At 41.1% G+C, this 21403-nt stretch overlaps 2 protein-coding genes across 2 annotated transcripts; both read right to left on the reverse strand.

The window, feature by feature from the left end:
- Positions 1–3393: 3393 nt before the first annotated feature.
- Positions 3394–10050, reverse strand: LOC310934825 (protein unc-93 homolog A-like; the record flags this gene model as incomplete). Its single annotated transcript, XM_083898623.1, has 8 exons — positions 3394–3674; positions 4105–4236; positions 4322–4457; positions 4956–5167; positions 5755–5880; positions 7686–7915; positions 9240–9421; positions 9961–10050. 8 exons carry the CDS (start codon positions 10048–10050, stop codon positions 3394–3396), a joined length of 1389 nt encoding a protein of 462 aa, XP_083754749.1.
- A 1195-nt stretch (positions 10051–11245) lies between these two features.
- LOC310934826 (protein unc-93 homolog A-like) lies at positions 11246–16941 on the reverse strand (the record flags this gene model as incomplete). The annotated part of the gene is made up of 8 exons (XM_083898624.1): positions 11246–11523; positions 12050–12181; positions 12271–12406; positions 13198–13409; positions 14271–14396; positions 14638–14867; positions 16532–16713; positions 16852–16941. The coding sequence occupies 8 exons, from the start codon at positions 16939–16941 to the stop codon at positions 11246–11248; spliced, it is 1386 nt and encodes a 461-aa protein (XP_083754750.1).
- Positions 16942–21403: the final 4462 nt, after the last annotated feature.

The raw sequence follows: 21403 nt of genomic DNA on the forward strand, positions 1-21403 counted from the left end.
TTCAAATGTGACGAGATGTAAATGTATGTTTTGTCATTGTAAATGTTGCACGTTTGAAATAAACTGTCTATCTATCTATCTATCTATCTATCTATCTATCTATCTATCTATCTATCTATCTATCTATCTATCTATCTATCTATCTATCATAATGTCAAACTAGCAAGCAATATATCCAAGCAAGCGATTTAGCTAGCAAGATGTCAAGCTAGCAAGCGATTTAGCAAGCACCCGATTTGGCTAGCTATCTAACTCACAAGTTACATGTCTGTCTGTCTGTCTGTCAGTCTGTCATAATGTCAAACTAGCAAGCAATATAGCCAGTAAGATGTCAAGCTAGCAAGCGATTTAGCAAGCAAGAATTCAAGCCAGCAAGCGATTTAGCTAGCAGGCAATTTAGCTAGCAAACGATTAAGCTAGCTACCTAACTCACAAGTTACATATCTATCTATCTATCTATCTATCTATCTATCTATCTATCTATCTATCTATCTATCTATCTATCTATCTATCTATCTATCTATCTATCATAATGTCAAACTAGCTAGCAATATATCCAAGCAAGCGATTTAGCTAGCAAGATGTCAAGCTAGCAAGCGATTTAGCAAGCACCCGATTTGGCTAGCTATCTAACTCACAAGTTACATGTCTGTCTGTCTGTCTGTCTGTCTGTCTGTCTGTCATAATGTCAAACTAGCAAGCAATATAGCCAGTAAGATGTCAAGCTAGCAAGCGATTTAGCAAGCAAGAATTCAAGCCAGCAAGCAATTTAGCTAGCAGGCAATTTAGCTAGCAAACGATTAAGCTAGCTACCTAACTCACAAGTTACATATCTATCTATCTATCTATCTATCTATCTATCTATCTATCTATCTATCTATCTATCTATCTATCTATCTATCTATCTATCATGTCAAACTAGCAAGCAATATATCCAAGCAAGCGATTTAGCTAGCAAGATGTCAAGCTAGCAAGCGATTTAGCAAGCACCCGATTTGGCTAGCTATCTAACTCACAAGTTACATGTCTGTCTGTCTGTCTGTCTGTCATAATGTCAAACTAGCAAGCAATATAGCCAGTAAGATGTCAAGCTAGCAAGCGATTTAGCGAGCAAGAATTCAAGCCAGCAAGCGATTTAGCTAGCAGGCAATTTAGCTAGCAAACGATTAAGCTAGCTACCTAACTCACAAGTTACATATCTATCTATCTATCTATCTATCTATCTATCTATCTATCTATCTATCTATCTATCTATCTATCTATCTATCTATCTATCTATCTATCTATCTATCTATCTATCTATCCAGTAAGATGTCAAGCTAGCAAGCGATTTAGCCAGCAGGCAATTTAGCTAGCAAACGATTTAGCTAGCTATCTAACTCACAAGTTGCACATCTATCTATGAAGATATAAAACATTGAGAATATGTGACAAAGTTTGTTGCGTCTGGTCTCCAACGTTTTTTGAATCTTTTTAGATAAAGACTGTTCCCGTAAAAATTCTAGACTGTGATATCAGTATGAGCATTGAACACAAAAAACTGGGTTTTGATTGATGAACAACTAATTATTTTATTTTCATTTTATGCATATACATGCTCATCCCATGGCTCATAAACAAGCTAGCACCACCCCTAGCATTGGGCTAACCCAAGTTCAACCATTAGCTGTTGGGTTAAGTTTAATTTAAGTTCTGCTTGTACAACAAGACCGAGTTGAAGAGTGGAGTAGAACCGTGAGAACTTCATCTGTCAGTGTTGCGAGAGTTTGCAGTCGAGGTCATGGAACTGTGTTAGCAGCTAGGATACTTAGCTATGCTAAGGTAACCGCCCCTATTTGGCATTTTGGTGTTAGCATGTAGCTGTTGTTAGTCCCACTGTCAACTCAATTTTTACGTCAAGTTTGCAAAAAAATAAAACATACCGACGTGAAAGAGTTTGCTCACGTTAGCTCATTTCTGACATACACGGCAGTTTTCCGGTTTGTTTTTGTTTTTGCTAATCCACTTTAGCACCATCTTGCAACACAATAGAGTCGTTAAGTCTTTAAAATTTTTAACAAGCTGCAGAGTAAGTCAAAATGCTTCAAATATTACAATTACAATACACATGTAATATTTAAATATACAATAATACATTAAGGTGATATATGTACATGAAAATACAAATAAAGCAAGCAAAGTATTTTTATTTCTCTGTTTTGTTTTTCATTTACTATGAACTTAGAATAGAAAAAAAAAAAAAAAAGATTAACTTATTACAACTTGGTGTTCAAAATTTAAAATATGAACTTACATTGGTTATAATTGGCCTTAAACAATAGTCCTTTATGTGAAAACTCTTGAAATTAGGCCGATTTGTTGCTCAAACACTGCCCTCTGTAGGAGATTACCACAGTCTACACCTCGACGTCTCCTGATGCCGGGATCAGACTACATATTTTTTTTGTCTTTTTCACGATAGTCGTCAAGTAATGACACCAGACCAATCATCGTTCACGACACTGTACGAGTTCATAGGTCATCTGGGAGGCGGGGCAAGGAGTTGGTGATCGCGGTCACCAAAGCGCTGTGTGTGATCAACATCAAATTCAAGGACTTTCCAGGACCAAATCCCATCAAATTCAAGGACCAAATGTGTTGACAAAAACCTTCAAGGAGCCGTGTAAACCCTTGTATCCCATTGGTGTCCAGGAGGTGTCAGCGACGAGGCTGGAAAATAGAAAAACAATTCTCAAATCTTACAAATCTACACGTCCATTCATCGTCGCCAACGTTCATAATTCGGTTTGACACTGGAAATGTGTCGGTCACGAACAAATGACTTGACGATCGGCCTGAATTTGTGTCGTCTGATCCCGGGCATTAGTTGAAAAATGTAAAGCGCCATTAAAAAGTCGACAAAAATTGACTTGTTTTGCTATTTTAAAATTGCTTCTTGGGTGTATTCCTTTGAATAAATTAGCATCAGTATCAAACACCTGTGGGGTAGTGGTTAGCACTCTTGCCTTTGCAGCAAGAAGACCCGTGTTCGTGGGTTTGAGCCCCGTTTGGAACAACTACCGAACGAGGGCCTTTCTGCAAGGAGTTTGCATGTTCTCCCCGGGTGTTCTCTGGGTTCTCTGGCTTCCTCCCACAGTCCAAAAACATGCGATATGTGGATTAGGTCAATTGGATTGGTCGCTCTAAGTCGTCCGTAGTTGTGAGATGGTTGTTTGTCTCTAGTTGTGGCCCTGCGATGGACTGGCGAACTGTCCAGGGTGAACCCCCGCCAATCGCCCAATGTCAGCTGAAATCGGCACAGCGGTAGATAATGGCTGGATGGATGGATCAAACACCTGATTAACAATAAAGCGGCAGAATCAGGATTCTTAGAAAATGCTAAAAATGTTGTCTCTACATTTGCGTTTGGTCAACAAAGCCGTCGTCTTCTTTGTTGGTCTCCTTGTGACCGTCGCTCTTTCGGACACACTGCGTGGGATTCTTGTACTCGTGATACTCCACGATGGGGTACGTGACCATGGTGAGCAGCAGAACGGCCAGCAGGATGTACAGTTTATACTCCAGACAGATGAACGTGCTGTAGGCGAAGGCGACGACGAATCCCACAGACTCCCACATGCGGTAGTTGGCGAACGCCGCCTCCTTGTCCCGTGAGAACAGGACCCCGTAAATTGCTGCGAGACAGAAAAAGACCAGGTTCAGGTTTTTTTATTGCTTTAGTTTTTAAACGTGGTTTGTGGTATTGCGCCACAAACTTGGTGCAAAACTTGGCGCAAAACTTGGTGCAAAACTTGGCGCAAAACTTGGCGCAATACCAATAAAATCCACTAAGAAGAAGAAGAACAAGACACTTTAAACAAAGAGATGACGTAAAAAACATTTTCTCCAACGACAGATCTACAGACGGCAGTGTCTGTAGCTCCGCCCTCAGGTAGCCGGACAACCGTTTTTGGTACTTCAACAGAAGGTTGTCAAAAACTGGGACAGCATTGATCGGTTGTTTTTTCAGAAACCCTTCAACGTTTTGACCCTGGAAGCGAACTGCACCACTCGGTTGAATCGAGGTTTATCGGAGCGCCAGGTGGCCGGATGGGAGTTTCTTACCGTTGGTCTGCGTTTGCCAGATAGCGTCCGCCATTCCCCACAGAGCGGGAAACACGAAGAAGACGGGCAGCTGCTCAGGGTCGGGCCTCCAGAACAGGAGGGCGATGATGCAGGAGAAGTTGATGACCGCCGCTGAAAACACGACACGATCAACGGTTCAAAACCGGAGTCAGTGAAACCGGCGTTCCACGTTATCAGATCAGAGAGAGATTCTTACCCAGGACGAAGAGCGTCGCTCTGCCGACGTACTGAGCCATTCTCCCGAAGAGGAACGAGCACAGAGAGTTGGTGGCGGCGAAACACATCATGACGAAGCCGACGTAGTGGATCCCCAACGCACATGTGGCGTAGTTCTGCGGAGGAGACGCGGCAAGTAAGTGTACGCATTCAGTACGTAACGCAAGAGTTTCTCTCAATGAATGAAATACAGTAAGTTCAAAGGTGGTATTTGCTCGTCTTCTTCTAGGGGGCGCTCTACAGTGGACGACCCTTCCATTTATCCAGGCTTGGGACTGACACGAGGAGTTCACTGGATGTGGCTCACCAGGATTGGGCACCTAGCTCAAGGGTACCGCAACCTTTGACCTGGTGGGGATTTAAACTGGCAACCCTCTGGATGCGAGCCCAATTCCCTTCTGCTGCTTAGTGAGTATATCAACAAGGCAAACACGGGGCATTTATTTAACTGATCTTGGAGAAACATTGGAACGTCCAGTTAGCTTTGGCTAACACCAGATTGAGGTGTTTGGCTATGGCCCCCAGTGACTCTAGAAACACAGTAGTAGTACAGTAGTACAGTAGCAAAGTATTTGTACGCAGTTGATATTTGGATGTTGGTATGTTCCAGTCACCTTGGTGTACTCTCCTGAGAGGAAGCTCTGCTCAAAGCCGCTGTAGAGCGTCAGCGGGATTAGCACCAGCAGCCTCCAGTCCTTCAGGAGCCGGAACGTGGCCAGGAACGTGTGACAGAGCGGCTCGCGGTTCCCGCGGAACTCGGTGGCCTGTTCGCGGTCAATGTTGTCCAGGAACACGGCGACGATGAGCATGGCCAGCAGACCCACGCCTGGAACCACAGGACGACAGAGGGGGCGCTGAAGAGCCACAAGTCACTGGTACTGTCTATCTTTAAAGCTCCTGTATGTCACTTCTGTCGCTAACGCACCGCTAATGTCGCTAACGTCCCAGATTTAACTTTGCACCTGAGGTCAGGCAGAGGTTACTGAAAGGAGTAGGCTCCGTATGTTTCAGAGAACCGGGGTTATCTTCTTAACCTAGTTATTTTCAACTTATTAGCGCTTCAGAGAACCAGGGTTACCTCCTTAACCCAAAGTTCTAGTTTAACATTTGTTTTCAGAGAACCGGGGTTATCTCCTGAACCTAACGTTCCTTTTAACTTATTCATGTTTCAGAGAACTGTGGTTACCTCCTTAACCTAAAGTTATCTTTCAACATTTGTTTTCAGAGAACCGGGGTTATCTCCTTAACCTAAAGTTCTAGCTAGCTAGCTAGTTAGCTTTCAGTGAATCACAATGACAGTGACCAGGATTGACACTGTGATTATTCTTAATTATTCCGTGTATTTTTTATATTTCTTTTTCATAAATATTAATTTAAAGTATTAGCTAACAGAGATGAGATAGCGGCGTTTACCGATGTAGCAGCCGACGAGCGTCAACACCAGATTATGTGACGGTTTGTTGCTCGTGCCGCTGGCGTTGATGTTCAGGCCGCAGTCGCCTGCTCCGCAAAACTGAAGCTGCTCCGCTGTGATGTTTGCTGTCAGAAAACACAAGAATAATATATATTTATATATATCATTTAAACAAATACGTCACATGTTTGATCAGACGACACACCGTTGTCATGGAAACCAGGAAGAAAGGTCAAAATAATAGAAAGCTTTAAAGTTTTAATAAAACCTTTATAGAGTGCCGTAAAAACTACATAACACAGTACAGTGTCCTGCTTTGTGGTTTTAACTGTTTTGAAAAGTGAAAACTCAGCGTTAACATTTGAAAAAGGAAATAAAAAGATAAAATAAAGCAGCACATAAGGAAATGCACTGTTTTTTGGTTGGTGCTCGTTATCTTTGCAGCTGATAACCTGTGGATCATCATTGCCAATAAAAATCATATCATAGGCAGGTGATGATGTCATATCTACTTGGTTCACGCCCCAGTTTTCCACTTCACCTGAACTGAACCCAATAACTGAATTTAAAATAAAAAAATAAAAAAATAAATAATGCTTTCAAATACACTTTGACTGCCACTAGGGGGCGCCTGCATCTCAATTTCAATTTAAAAACTGGGTTTCCTTGTTATCATGTTCTAACATGAGTTAACATTAGTTTTTTGAAGCTTACAGATACACATTTTAGATGTATACCCTGCCTATATATATATATATATATACATATATATATGTATATGTATATATATGTATATATATATATATATATATACATATATATATATATATATATGTATATATACATATATATATGTATATATATATATATATGTATATATCCAATCCAATCCTTTATTTATATAGCACAATTTTAAGTCCCGCACAGCAAAAAAAACAGATAAAAATAGAGATAAAAAATAAAATAAATTATAGAGATATGTGTATGTGTATATTTTTAGATTTAAGTGACTTTGTTTTTTAAAACTTTAACGTTTCTTTTAAAGGCTTTTATTTTCACCAGCTCAACATGAGTCGTCCAGGTTTTCCTCGTAAACGCTAACGATGTCTCTACGATGTCTCTTCCCGCAGATTAACGTCGTTATTTTCCACCTGCGAGAGACTTTGACGTCACAGGTGAGATAACGATAGATAAAAGATAGCAATCGTAGCTTTGACAAAATGCCAAAAACAAACCTCAACAAAAGTTGTATTTTAAATTTTATTTTGAAATTTTGTTAGTTTCGCGTAATGCAGGACCTTTAATTGTTTAAAGGTTAAAGCTCCGCCCCAAACACAATGTTGAATAACGGTATCTAAAGTACGGTAATATGGAAGTAGGTGTTGAAGAGCTAGCGATAGCAGCACACCCATGCCCCCGTTTTTTTCTTGTATTTCTAACGTTAGCAACGTTAGCTCACCCGTTTCCTCTGCATCTGTTAGCGTTTAGAAGTTGTAAGCAAATTTCGGAAAGCTTACTTACAAAACAAACAAAAGTAGAGTGCGGACAGACGGCTCTAACGTTAGCATCAAACGTTTAGCATTAGACAAAACACTTTTGTTAGTGTGGGAAATTTAGCAATAGCGGGCTATACTTTAAACAAACCTCATCTTTGAAGCGCTAGCCCCAAAATCCAAGAAGTAGTGTTTTGTTTTTTTAACAATTCAGAGTAGAGTAGATTAGCGCGGCACAATTTTTTAAATCGATTTTTAATCTCATTGGCGCTCTGGTCAAAGCTCCGCCCCCGTCACAAACTGTAAACCGTGTTTATTAAAAGTAAGCAGGAAATGATGAGAATTTTTTTTTTAAAGCTACGATAAATATCTAATAATTTCAGACCTAAGCGGTTAATTTCCATCACAACCAACTCTTTGCGATTCTTTCTTCTTACCGATATTTGTGTCTTGTCCGAAGATGAGCGACGACATGAGGTTTCCCCAAACGCCCGACGACTGAAAGATGAAGAAGAAGACGCCGAAGTACTGGTTGATGACGTCGGAGCCCTTTTTGCCCACGCTGGCCGCGTAGGCGTTACCGGATATGGTCAGGTAGGTGCATTTGGCCGACCACAGGGGGGCGCCACCCAGACCCAGGACCATCGAGGTGGGGATCAGGGTGTACCTGCGAGAAAAGGAGAATATTGATCTTTGTACTAAATGAACAAACGGCAATAAACATTAATTTTGAGCTACATGCTTAGATGGTTTTAAACCACCAGGGGACAGAATATCAGTCATGTGACCAGTTCGCAAAAAACCCTTCAATGGAAACACCTGCAAGTAGCAATTGTAGTGTTAGCTTCATGTTGGCTGCTAACTCTCACTGTTAGCTTTATGTTACTCTCACTGGTAGCTTCATGTTGGCTGCTAACTCTCACTGTTAGCTTCATGTTGGCTGCTAACTCTCACTGTTAGCTTCATGTCGGCTGCTAACTCACACTGTTAGCTTTGTGTTGGCTGCTAACTCTCACAGCTTCATGTCGGCTGCTAACTCACACTGTTAGCTTCATGTTGGCTGCTATATTTCACAGTTAGCTTCATTTTGGATGCTATATTTCACGGTTAGCTTAATGTTGGCTGCTAACTCTCACAGTTAGCTTCATGTCGGCTGCTAACTCTCACTGTTAGCTTCATGTTGGCTACTATCTTTCACGGTTAGCTTCATGTTGGCTGCTAACTCTCACTGTTAGCTTCATGTTGGCTGCTAACTCTCACTGTTAGCTTCATGTTGGCTGCTATCTTTCACGGTTAGCTTCATGTTGGCTGCTATCTTTCACGGTTAGCTTCATTTTGGCTGCTATTTTTCACGGTTAGCTTCATGTCGGCTGTTAACTCTCACTGTTAGCCTCATGTTGGCTGCTAACTCTCACTGTTAGCTTCATGTTGACTGCTAACTCTCACTTTTAGCTTCATGTCGGCTGCTAACTCCCACTGTTCGCTTCATGTCGGCTGCTAACTGTCACTGGTAGCTTCATGTCGGCTGCTAACTCTCACTGTTAGCCTCATGTTGGCTGCTAACTCTCACTGTTAGCTTCATGTCGGCTGCTAACTCTCACTGTTAGCTTCATGTTGGCTGTTAACTCTCACTGGTAGCTTCATGTTGGCTGCTAACTCCCACTGTTAGCTTCATGTTGGCTGCTAAAGAATCATGTTTCAAACATTTTAGCGCTACGATAGTATTTTATTTCTTAAATGTCAGTGGCAACATCTCGCAGTCGTTCGGTCTCATAATATTTTGGCTATTTAATTTTTGTACAGTAGTGTTTCTGATGTTCCTCCGTGTACCACCAGAGGAACATGCACCACAGTTTGAGAACCATGGCTGTAGACCGTGTGCACATCACTTAGTCAGATTTAAGGGAGTATTTTTTAGCATTTTTCAAATGACTTGATACTGATGATTCTTCTGATTCTTGTTATTATTTATTATAATTTAGTGTCATTACCATCCCGGGTAAAGGTTTCCAAAGGAGTAGGAGACGTAGCAGGCCATACTGACCACGATGGTCCATTTACAGCCCAAGTTTTTGATCATGATGGGCGGCAGGAACATGGAGGAGACGATGATGGAGGCGTAGATGACGCTCAGAGAGGCCACGCCCATCCCCTCCTCTGCGTTCAGACTGCTCTACACACACACACACACACACACACACACACACAAACACATCAGTTTACACTAAAATAAATATTTTCATACAGACGCACTGAGACGTTTGGATTCGATCGTGTTTATCGCTCCGTTGTGTTTAACTAGAAACAGAAATTTGTTTTATTCCAACACTTTTTATGATTATTTTGCAAAAAAAAAGAGTGATGTTTACATTTGGAAATGAGAAAGAATTAGAAAAAAGTGTAAAAATGTTCATGCACCTACATGAAAGTATGAAAGGCCTTATTTTAATCTTTAAAAATACACAAGAAAATTTGTCACACAAACAAAAATAAAGTATTTTATTTTTATTGCACATGAAAGCTTCACATTGTTGCACATGGACACGGCAGCAATTCTTAATGTAATTAAAACCTCTTGTGCATTTATTTTCTCATAAAATGAGTCTTTACAATTGGAAAAACAACATAATATATATCTTATAATGTACGATAATTGCACTCTTGACAATGTAGCGAATTAAACCAAGGTTAAGACGATAAAAGCAGCTTTACCTGTAAACTCTGCAGACTTCCAAACGCCGTGAACAGGAACAAAAAACCGACGGACACCACCAACACGTTCTTGAAGTTACGGCTGATCATGGTTCACACACGCACACAAACACACACACACACACACAAACACACTTTTGACTTAAATGCAACACAAGGAAATCACTGCAAGAGAAACGACTGATTTTCAAAGTGTTTTTGGATAAATGAGCTGAGCTCGTGAAGAAAGTGATAAGAGATTTTCCCTAAACGGAGTCCAGAGTCCAACACGCACACGCACACGCACACACACACGCACACACACACACACACACACACATTCACACATTCACACACATACACACACACATTCACAGAGTCTGGTTTACATGACTTTCCAGGACATAACATTGACTTAAATTACTTTCCTGGAGACTCTAATTTCACCTTTACCATAACTACGACTAAACCTTAACTTTAACCTCATCCTAACCACACACACACAAACACACACACACACACACACACACACATTCTCATGTCCCCTTACCTAAGCCCCCGAAAAAGCCCTTAAAAGTCTCCCAATCTATCTCCCATCTAATGTCAAGATAGCAAATGATTTAGCTAGCAAGCGACTTAGCTAGATATCTAACTCACAAGTTATGTATCTAATGTCAAGCCATCTATCTATCTATCTATCTATCTATCTATCTATCTATCTATCTATCTATCTATCTATCTATCTATCTATCTATCTATCTATCTATCTATCTATCTATCTATCAAATGTCAAGCTAGCAAGCAATTTAGCCAGCAAGATGTCAAGCTAGCAAACGATTAGGTAACCGCCCCATTTGGCATTTTGGCGTTAGCATGTAGCTGTTGTTAGTCCCATTGTCGACTAAATTTTTACGTCAAGTGTGCAAAAAATAAAACATACCGACGTGAAAGAGTTTGCTCACGTTAGCACATTTCTGACATGCACGGCAGTTTTTTGGTTTGTTTTTGCTAATCCACTTTAGCACCATCTTACAATACAGCTGATACAAGTCTTTAATTTTTGTCAAAATACTTCAAATATTACAATTACAATAAAAATTGAATATTTAAATATACAATAACACGTTAAGGTGATATACGTACATGAAAATACAAATAAAGCTATTGCATTCACCCAAATTCCAAAACTTTCAAGGACCCGTGTGAACCCTGTATCCCATTGATGTCCAGCAGGACACGGATTTGAGAAAAAAGTACTAAAATCTTAGAAAAGTTCATAATTAGGTTTAACACAAAAACATCAGTATCAAACAACAGTCCCGCCGTCGTCTTCTTTGTTGGTCTTCTTGTGACCGGCGTAGTCGCTCTGTCGGACACACTGCGTGGGATTCTTGTACTCGTGATACTCCACGATGGGGTACGTGACCATGGTGAGCAGCAGAACGGCCAGCAGGATGTACAGTTTATACTCCAGACAGATGAACGTGCTGTAGGCGAAGGCGACGACGAAGCCCACAGACTCCCACATGTAGTAGTTGGCGAACGCCGCCTCCTTGTCCCGTGGGAAAAGGACCGCGTAAATTGCTGCGAGACAGAAAAAGACCAGGTTCAGGTTTTTATTGCTTTAGTTTTTAAACGTGGTTTGTGGTATTGCGCCGCAAAACTTGGTGCAAAACTTGGCGAAAAACTTGGCGCAAAACTTGGCGCAAAACTCGGCGCAAAACTCGGCGCAAGACTCGGCGCAAGATTCGGCGCAAGACTCGGCGCAAGACTTGGCGCAAAACTTGGCGCAAAACTTGGCGCAATACTTGGCGCAATACCAATAAAATCCACTAAGAAGAAGAACAAAGACGCTGTAAACAAAGAGATAGCGTAAAAAACATTTTCTCGACAAACAACAAATCTACAGACACCAGTGTCTGTAGCTCCGCCCTCAGGTAGCCGGACCACCGTTTTTGGTACTTCAACAGAAGGTTGTCAAAAACTGGGACAGCATTGATCGGTTGTTTTTTCAGAAACCCTTCAACGTTTTGACCCTGGAACCGAACTGCACCACTCGGTTGAATCTAGGTTTATCGGAGCACCAGGTGGCCGGATGGGAGTTTCTTACCGTTGGTCTGCGTTTGCCAGATCGCGTCCGCCATTCCCCACAGAGCGGGAAACACGAAGAAGACGGGCAGCTGCTCAGGGTCGGGCCTCCAGAACAGGAGGGCGATGACGCAGGAGAAGTTGATGACCGCCGCTGAAAACACGACACGGTCAACGGTCAAAACCGGAGTCAGTGAAACCGGCGTTCCGCGTTAGCAGATCAGGTCAGAGAGAGATTCTTACCCAGGACGAAGAGCGTCGCTCTGCCGACGTACTGAGCCATTCTCCCGAAGAGGAACGAGCACAGAGAGTTGGTGGCGGCGAAACACATCATGACGAAGCCGACGTAGTGGATCCCCAACGCACATGTGGCGTAGTTCTGCGGAGGAGACGCGCCAATTAAGTGTACGCATTCAGTACGTAACGCAAGAGTTTCTCTCAATGAATGAAATCTTCTTCTAGGGGGCGCTCTACCGTGGACAACCCTCCCATTTATCCAGGCTTTCGACTGACACTAGGGGTTTATTGGATGTGGCTCACCCCCCCAATTTAGAGTGTTCAATTCACAATGGACAACAAGGAATGGGTACCTTGCTCAGGGGTACCTTAAACATTGACTTGGTGAGGATTTGAACCAGCAACCCTCTGGATGCAAGACCAATTCCCCCTCTGCTGCTTAGTAAGTACAGTGCATCCACGAGGTATGTCATATTTATTGAACTGCTCTTGGAGAAACATCAGAGTGTCCAGTTCGCCTGGCTAACACCAGATTGAGGTGTTTGGCTATGGCCTCCAGAGACTCTGGACACTTAGAAATAAGGGTTCCAAAACAGTCCTTCTACAAGGGCTGAGGTTCTACCTGGAACCATTTGCTTCTGAAAAAACCTTTCCTGAATAAAGGGTTCTTGGTGGAACCCTCCAAAAGGGTTCCAGGTAGGCTCCAGGTAGACCCTTTTATTGAAGATTCTTCAATAAAAGGTTCTACCTGAAGCCAAAAAGGGTTCTCCTATGAGGACAAGCCTGAGAACCTTGTATGATCTACTTCTACTATCTACTTGGCACTTTTATTTCTAAGAGCGTAGAAACACCGTAGCAGTAGTACAGTAGCAAAGTATTTGTACTCGGTTGATATTTGGATGGAGTGTGTAGATGTTGGTGTGTTCTAGTCACGTTGGTGAACTCTCCTAAGAGGAAGGCCTGTTGAAAGCCGAAGTAGAACATCAGAGGGATCAGCACCAGCAGCCTCCAGTCCTTCAGGAGCCGGAACGTGGCCAGGAACGTGTGACGGAGCGGCTCGCGGTCCCGGCGGAACTCGGTGGCCTGTTCGCGGTCAATGTTGTCCAGGAACGTGGCGACGATGAGCATGGCCAGCAGACCCACGCCTGGAACCACAGGCCGACAGAGGGGGGCGCTGAAGAGCCACAACTCACAGGTACTGTCATCTTTAAAGCTCCTGTACGTAACGTCTGTCGCTAAAACACTGCTAATGTCGCTAACGTCCCAGATTTACCTTCACACCTGAGGTCAGGCAGAGGTTGCAGAAACGTATTATGCTACAGAGAACCAGGGTTAGCTCCTTAACCTGAAGTTTGTTTCAACTCACTCATGTTTCAGAGAACCGGGGTTATCTCCTTAACCTAAAGTTAATTTGAACTCACTTGTGTTTCAGAGACCTGGGGTTATCTCCTTAACCCAAAGCTCTAGCTAGCTATCTAGCTTTCATTGTCATTAAAGTAATCACAATTGAAGTGACCAGGATTGACACTGGGATTATTCTTGATTATTCAGTGAGAAAAGTATATAAAATATATATTTTTTTCTATATTTATATTTATATTGATAATAATTCATGACATGTATTTAAATTATTAGCTAATTTGTAACATTTTTGCTGTATAAATGGTGATTTTTTTTCCCGTACTGTATATAATAGTTGTTTGTATAATTTCATATTGGTGCAAACTTTCCTAATGTTTCCATATTTTTATAAATAGTTGGTTGTGCCACCTGACATTTTTTTTGTTGTGAAGTTAAAAATACTTTTAAAAAATTAGTAAAATTAGTTATTCAATATATGAGAAATGTTCAAACACTGGACTCAAAAATTTGCATTACATCTATTTTGAAAATACTTTTTAAAAATACCTTTTTAGAAGCTTTATTTGTCATTGACCCATATATTATTATATTATTAAATCCATGTGATTTCAACAGTGCTAACACTGAAGATATGGCGGCGTTACCGATGTAGCAGCCGACGAGCGTCAACACCAGGTTCTGTGAAGGTTTGTTGCTCGTGCCGCTGGCGTTGAGGTTCAGGCCGCAGTCGCCTGCTCCGCAAAACTGAAGCTGCTCCGCTGTGATGTTTGCTGTCAGAAAACACAAGAATAACATTTAATACGTTACATGTTTGATTAGACGACTCATTATTGTCATGGAAACCAGGAAAAAAGGTCAAATTAGAAAACTTTCGTTTCATTTTCCCCTGGAAGGGTCACGATGTCATATGCTTCCAATACATTTCTTTTTGAAGAGCTATCAAATACACTTTGACTGCCACTAGGGGGCGCCTGAAATTCAGACCCCAGACCAACTCGTTGCGATTCTTACCGATATTTGTGTCTTGTCCGAAGATGAGCGACGACATGAGGTTTCCCCAAACGCCCGACGACTGAAAGAGGGAGAAGAAGACGCCGATGTAGCGGTTGATGACGTCGGAGCCCTTTTTGCCCACGCTGGCCGCGTAGGCGTTACCGGATATGGTCAGGTAGGTGCTTTTGGCCGTCCACAGGGGGGCGCCACCCAGACCCTGGACCACCGAGGTGGGGATGAGGGTGTACCTGCGGGAGGCGGAGAATATTGACCTTTGTACTTAATGAACAAACGGCAATAACCGATAAACATTAAAGGCGCCATATGTAAGAATGTGGCCCAAAACGGTTACTACATTCAAATTCAAAATACCGAGGTCTTTTAGGTTTCGTTTTCTAACGTAACTGGCAACCCGTGGTTGCTCGGCAGCTGAGACTCTACTGACTGCAATGATTGGTAGACGGCGGTAGGTGGCGCCACATGCCAAAACATGATTTCAAAACATAAACATGATTTGCAGTCTGCAAAACATTTTTTTAAATGCAAATATTTTGTCTGTACTGTTGTTGTTGGTGAGTTCAGTTTGTTATATGAACATTATTCCTGAGTCTCTGTGACATATTAGGAGGATTTTATGGTCAGTTGCTTTAGATTTATTACATAATGCACCTTTAAGTTTGAGCTACATGCTAAGATGGTTTTAGACCACCAGGGGACAGAATATCAGTCACATGACCAGTTCGCAAAACACCGTTCAATGGAAACACCTGCAAGTAGCAATTGAACTGTTAGCTTCATGTCGGCTGCTAACTCCCACTGTTAGCTTCGTGTCGGCTGATAACTCTTACAGTTAGCTTCATGTCGGCTGCTAACTCCCACTGTTAGCTTCATGTCGGCTGCTAACTCTCACTGTTAGCTTCATGTCGGCTGCTAACTCCTACTGTTAGCGTCATGTCGGCTGCTAACTCTCACTGTTAGCTTCATGTTACTCTCACTGGTAGCTTCATGTCGGCTGCTAACTCCCACTGTTCGCTTCATGTCGGCTGCTTACTTTCACTGTTAGCTTCATGTTACTCTCACTGGTAGCTTCATGTTGGCTGCTAACTCTCACTGGTAGCTTCATGTTGGCTGCCAACTCCCACTGTTGGCTTCCATGTCGGCTGCTAACTCTCACTGTTAGCTTCATGTCGGCTTCTCACTCTCACTGGTAGCTTCATTTCAGCTTCTAACTCCCATTGTTAGCTTCATGTCGGCTGCTAACTCCCACTGTTGGCTTCATGTCGGCTGCTAACTCCCACTGTTCGCTTCATGTCGGCTGCTAACTCTCACTGGTAGCTTCATGTCGGCTGCTAACTCCCACTGTTCGCTTCATGTCGGCTGCTAACTCTCACTTTTAGCTTCATTTCAGCTGCTAACTCCCACTGGTAGCTTCATGTTGGCTGCTAACTTTCACTCTTCGCTTCATGTTACTCTCACTGGTAGCTTCATGTCGGCTGCTAACTCCCACTGTTCGCTTCATTTCAGCTGCTAACTCCCACTGTTAGCTTCATGTCGGCTGCTAACTCTCACTGTTTGCTTCATTTCGGCTGCTAACTCTCACTTTTAGCTTCATTTCAGCTGCTAACTCCCACTGGTAGCTTCATGTCGGCTGCTAACTCTCACTGTTAGCTCCATGTTAGCTCATCACTTCAGTTAGATACAACCAAAGAATTGTGTTTCAAACTTTTTAGCGCTACGATAGTATTTTATTTCTTAAACGTCAGTGGCAACATCTCGCAATCGTTCTGTCTCGTAATATTTTGGCTATTTAAGCTACTTTTTTGTACAGTAGTGTTTCCTCCGTGTTCATCAGACTTGATACTGATGATTCTTCTGATTCTTGTTATTATTTATTATAATTTAGTGTTATTACCATCCCGGGTAAAGGTTTCCAAAGGAGTAGGAGACGAAGCAGGCCATACTGACCACGATGGTCCATTTACAGCCCAGGTTTTTGATCATGATGGGCGGCAGGAACATGGAGGAGACGATGGTGGAGGCGTAGATGACGCTCAGAGAGGCCACGCCCATCCCGTCCTCTGCGTTCAGACTGCTCTACACACACACACACACACATAAACTAAAATTTCATAAACACGCACTGAGACGTACAAACTAAATGCAGTGAAATCCCTTAAACGAATGAAGATAATTGCGCTTAAACCAAGGTTAAGATGATAAAAGCAGCTTTACCTGTAAACTCTTCAGACCTCCATACGCCGTGAACAGGAACAAAAAACCGACGGACACCACCAACACGTTCTTGAAGTTACGGCTGATCATGGTTCCTGTTTCTCAAGACACACACACACACAACTTGATAATGTAATAGACTTTTTTTTTTACCAATAATGTCATAAAGTATCGCATTATATATTATTATATATTGTAATAATTGAATAGCAGACCACCCGTTACTTAGGTCAAAGTGGTGATACTGTGTTAGCAACGCAATTCTTACATCATCAGGTTCTACACACACACACACACACACACACACTTACAAAGTTTTCACTTCAATGCAACACAAGGAAACAACTGCAAGAGAAACAAGTGTTTTTTCGAATAAATGAGTTTGTGAAGAAAGCGATAAGAGATTTGTCTGAAAATGGGAGTCCAGAGTCCAACTCACTCACACACACACACACACACACACACACACAGTCTGGTTTACATGACTTTCCAGGACATTACATTGACTTACATTCATTTCATGGAGACTCTAATGTCACATTAACTATAACGACGACTAACCTTAACCCCAATTCTAAACCTATATATCTCTGTGTATATATATATATATATGTATATATATATACATATATATATATATATGGAGACTCTAATCTCACCTTAACTATAACGACGACTAACCTTAACCCCAATTCTAAACCTATATATCTCTGTGTACATAAATATATATATATATATATGGAGACTCTAATGTCACATTAACTATAACGACGACTAACCTTAACCCCAATTCTAAACCTATATATCTCTGTGTACATGTATGCGTGTATATATATATATATATACACACATATATATATATATATACACACATATATATATATATATATATGGAGACTCTAATGTCACATTAACTATAACGACGACTAACCTTAACCCCAATTCTAAACCTATATATCTCTGTGTACATGTATGCGTGTATATATATATATATATATATACACACATATATATATATATATATATACACACATATATATATATATATGGAAACTCTAATCTCACCTTAACTATAACGACGATTAACCTTAACCCCAATTCTAAACCTATATATGTCTGTGTACATATATGTGTATATATATACACATATATGTACACAGAAGATAATATATATATATATACGTATATGTATATATATATATATAGGTTTAGAATTGGGGTTAAGGTTAGTCGTCGTTATAGTTAAGGTGAGATTAGAGTCTCCATATATATATGTGTATATATATGTATGTATAATATACATACATATATACGTGTATACGTGTATATATATATATGTACACAGACCTATAGTACATGTGTACATACAGGAGCCGCGGCAGAGGGAGCAAAGGTTTAGCAGCAGATAACGATTGATCCTTTTACTGCAGCGCTGACAACACGATAACCTTCAGTTGATGTTTGGGAAGTGTAGTAAAAACAACACACACAGAGTCGACTGTGTGTTATCATGTTAGCCGCGTTACCACGGCAACAGAGCCAGCGCCTGAGTCGTAGCACCTTCGCTCACCACAGACCGATCAATACTTCACTCACTTAAAATCATTATGTTATATAATATTATATTATCGGTCTTGTACCTTAACGAGATACTTTTTAAAGTGACTTCAACTTCTACCTCAGTCATTTTCTGAGGTATTTTCAGATATTTCAGTTAAAGTCTTAAAGTTTATAATATTTACTGGTCATTTTCTGTTATAAAATGTACTTTTTGGCCATTTGATGTATTGGGACCTATATTATTCCCGGAACATATATATTTCTAAACTTGACATGCATCAGTCCAAAACAAACATAAATAAACATAAACCAAAACCCTTAATGATTATATATCTTGATGGGAGCGGCAGCATCTGTTAAACTTTAGCTAATGCAGAGTGCCGCTCAGCTAGGAGATGTTTTTGAAGTATTGTAATCACGCGACACAAACATTCTTAACACTTAACCAGGACAGGAATTGTCTTCACATTAGATCTGTATCAACACCTTAATAATAGGGCTTTCAAAAGATGAAATATTACATTTTTTTATAAGATTAATCACAGGGTCGCTGTGGATTATTCACGTTTAATTATTTTTTGTAAAAATTAACATTTTCTCTCTATATTGTTGTAGGAACGAAAAGATAAAAAAAAGTATGTGAAAATATAAATGTAAAGAACAATAAAGTACTGTAAATAACTTAAAAAAACAATAAAAACTTGTAAAAACACTGTAAAGAACCCACATTATAAGACAAAAACATACTGTTAATAACTTTAAAAAAAAGAAAAGTTGTATAAACTTTTACACTGTAAATAACTCAAATTATAAATTTAGAAAAAAGAAAGAAAAATAAAATAAAATATATATATGTATATATATATATATATGTATATATATATATATATATATATATATATGAAGTATAGAAGTTAAATACTTTTCTTGGGGTACCAAACAACAGCAGTCAATTCCTCATCAGCACGTTAGCGTTAGCGCCAGCTAGCGTTGTGACGCTAATGTTAGCTGCTGTTCTGTCCTAGGTCTGTGTCCCCGTGAGTCAGACAAAGTAACAGTTCAGCAACAGCAGTCGTTTACTGTTAATGTTATGTTTACATTAGTGCTGCGCAATAGGTTAACGCACGTTAACGCACGACACGTTTCCGCGACGACCGACCGGAAAATCGTCGCGCGTGACGTCACGTTTTGCGTGCCCGCGACGCGGGAGTCCCGGCGCCGTTTACCAGTTAGCTCCGTTAGCTGCGTTAGCTCCTTTTAGCGCCGGTTAGCGCGCCTACGGTCGAACTGGAGCGGTCTGTTTTATTAAACGGAAAAAAGAGCAGCGCTAGCAAATAACCAGCGTACCTGTGTGACTGCGTATGTGCGCGTCTGTTTTTAAAGTTTATCGTTACTTTAGAGACTCGTTTTTTAACGATCGGGGTGTCACGTAAACATGACGTCACGCACGTCTTTTTCGCGGTCAGTGTCATGGAAACGCGCCGTGCTTTAACGTTGACGGGTTAACATTTGACAGCGCTAAAAAATACGATTAAAAACTGTCTATTTTTTTACTTAAAATGTCGTCACCCTGTTAAAATAATCGCTCACTAACTCATTTTTTCAAGTTCAAACCATTATCTCAAAGGGGTAAAATCACATGATCTGATTAACTGAGGATGTAGGAGATTTTACCATCGGTGGGCCGGCATCATGAGGAGATGATTTAGGCAAAAAAAACAAAACTATTTTGACCAAAAATGACTTATGGCGATTATTTTAATAAACGTCATAACGTTGTCGAGTCTCGGGGCCAATTCCAATTCCCATCTTAACCCTCAAGCTCAACCCTTTATCTTAACTGGCCCTCAAAACCAAGTGTTGAGGTGTTATTTTGTCACTTAGAAACGGGACACCCCTTAAATGCAGATACGCCTTCAGACTGTAGGGGGCAGAATAACGCGAAAAGCTGCGTCCATTCTGTCAACTCCAAAAAAAGAAGAAGAAGAAGAACACGTTTACGTGAGGATTATTTATTACGATCCGTTTGTCAGTCAAGTTATTAGGTTGTCAGTTAGTTATAAGATGATACTCATACAAATATTCAGCTGACAGTTACCACACACCACGACTTATTGACAAGTAAATAAAAATAAATGTTACGCAACAATGACGTCAGTAATCCATAATATGGGCCTAAACTAAGATAATACAACGGTTTTCATCGTTTTTATATCTCTATTAACAAAGAAAACACTTCATTTGTAGCGTACTCGTTTCGCTGCTTTCGGTGACATCTTTGTTATGTGGAAACACGCAATGCATTCTGGGTAGCTCTTGCTCCCAAGGGTGGTCTCACTGAAAATCTCAATATTGAGGGCGATGCAGCCCTTAAACTTGGCCCTCAACTTCATTTTTCTGAGAATCTGGACAGCACTTGCACTAGAGGGAGCATTTTTGAGATTGAGGGTTAAGCAAGGAATTGGAATTACGTCTACGTCCCCGATGAAATGCACACGTGCTATGCTACGTGTGCACACCGTAGCTGACGCACCTTAGTTTTCTCGTCAACGACGCAAACGCAAAATATTTTCCAGAGAAGCGGAGATTCGGTCGATGTGTCGCCTCAAATCCGCAGGTGCCATGGTTACTGTTAGTTGGCAGCAGCTTCGAGTTTGCGGCAGGAGCTAACGTGCTACAGCGGCTACAACCACAACTGAAGTGGCGTCGCTTCGAGCCGTGTTCGATTTACAGCCGCGATCGTGGCGCTCATGGCTCCTTTGTCTTCTTTTGTTGACTCGAATTTGAATTGGAATTCACCCTTAGTATTTTGCAAAGTCCGTTTTGTGTAAATGTCCATATAAGGAGTCGCGTGCTGTTCCCACAGTGAGAGGAGCCTCAAAACACAGTCATGGTGAAGCTCTTGCGTACGGCAGCTTTAACTAGTTTTAGCTTTAACACTCACCACACTGGCTATCTGACGATGGTGGCGATGAAGATGACGACGAAGCCC

This window comes from Microchirus variegatus (genome assembly GCF_963457635.1).
Source record: "Microchirus variegatus genome assembly, chromosome: 12".
Lineage (NCBI taxonomy): Eukaryota > Metazoa > Chordata > Actinopteri > Pleuronectiformes > Soleidae > Microchirus > Microchirus variegatus.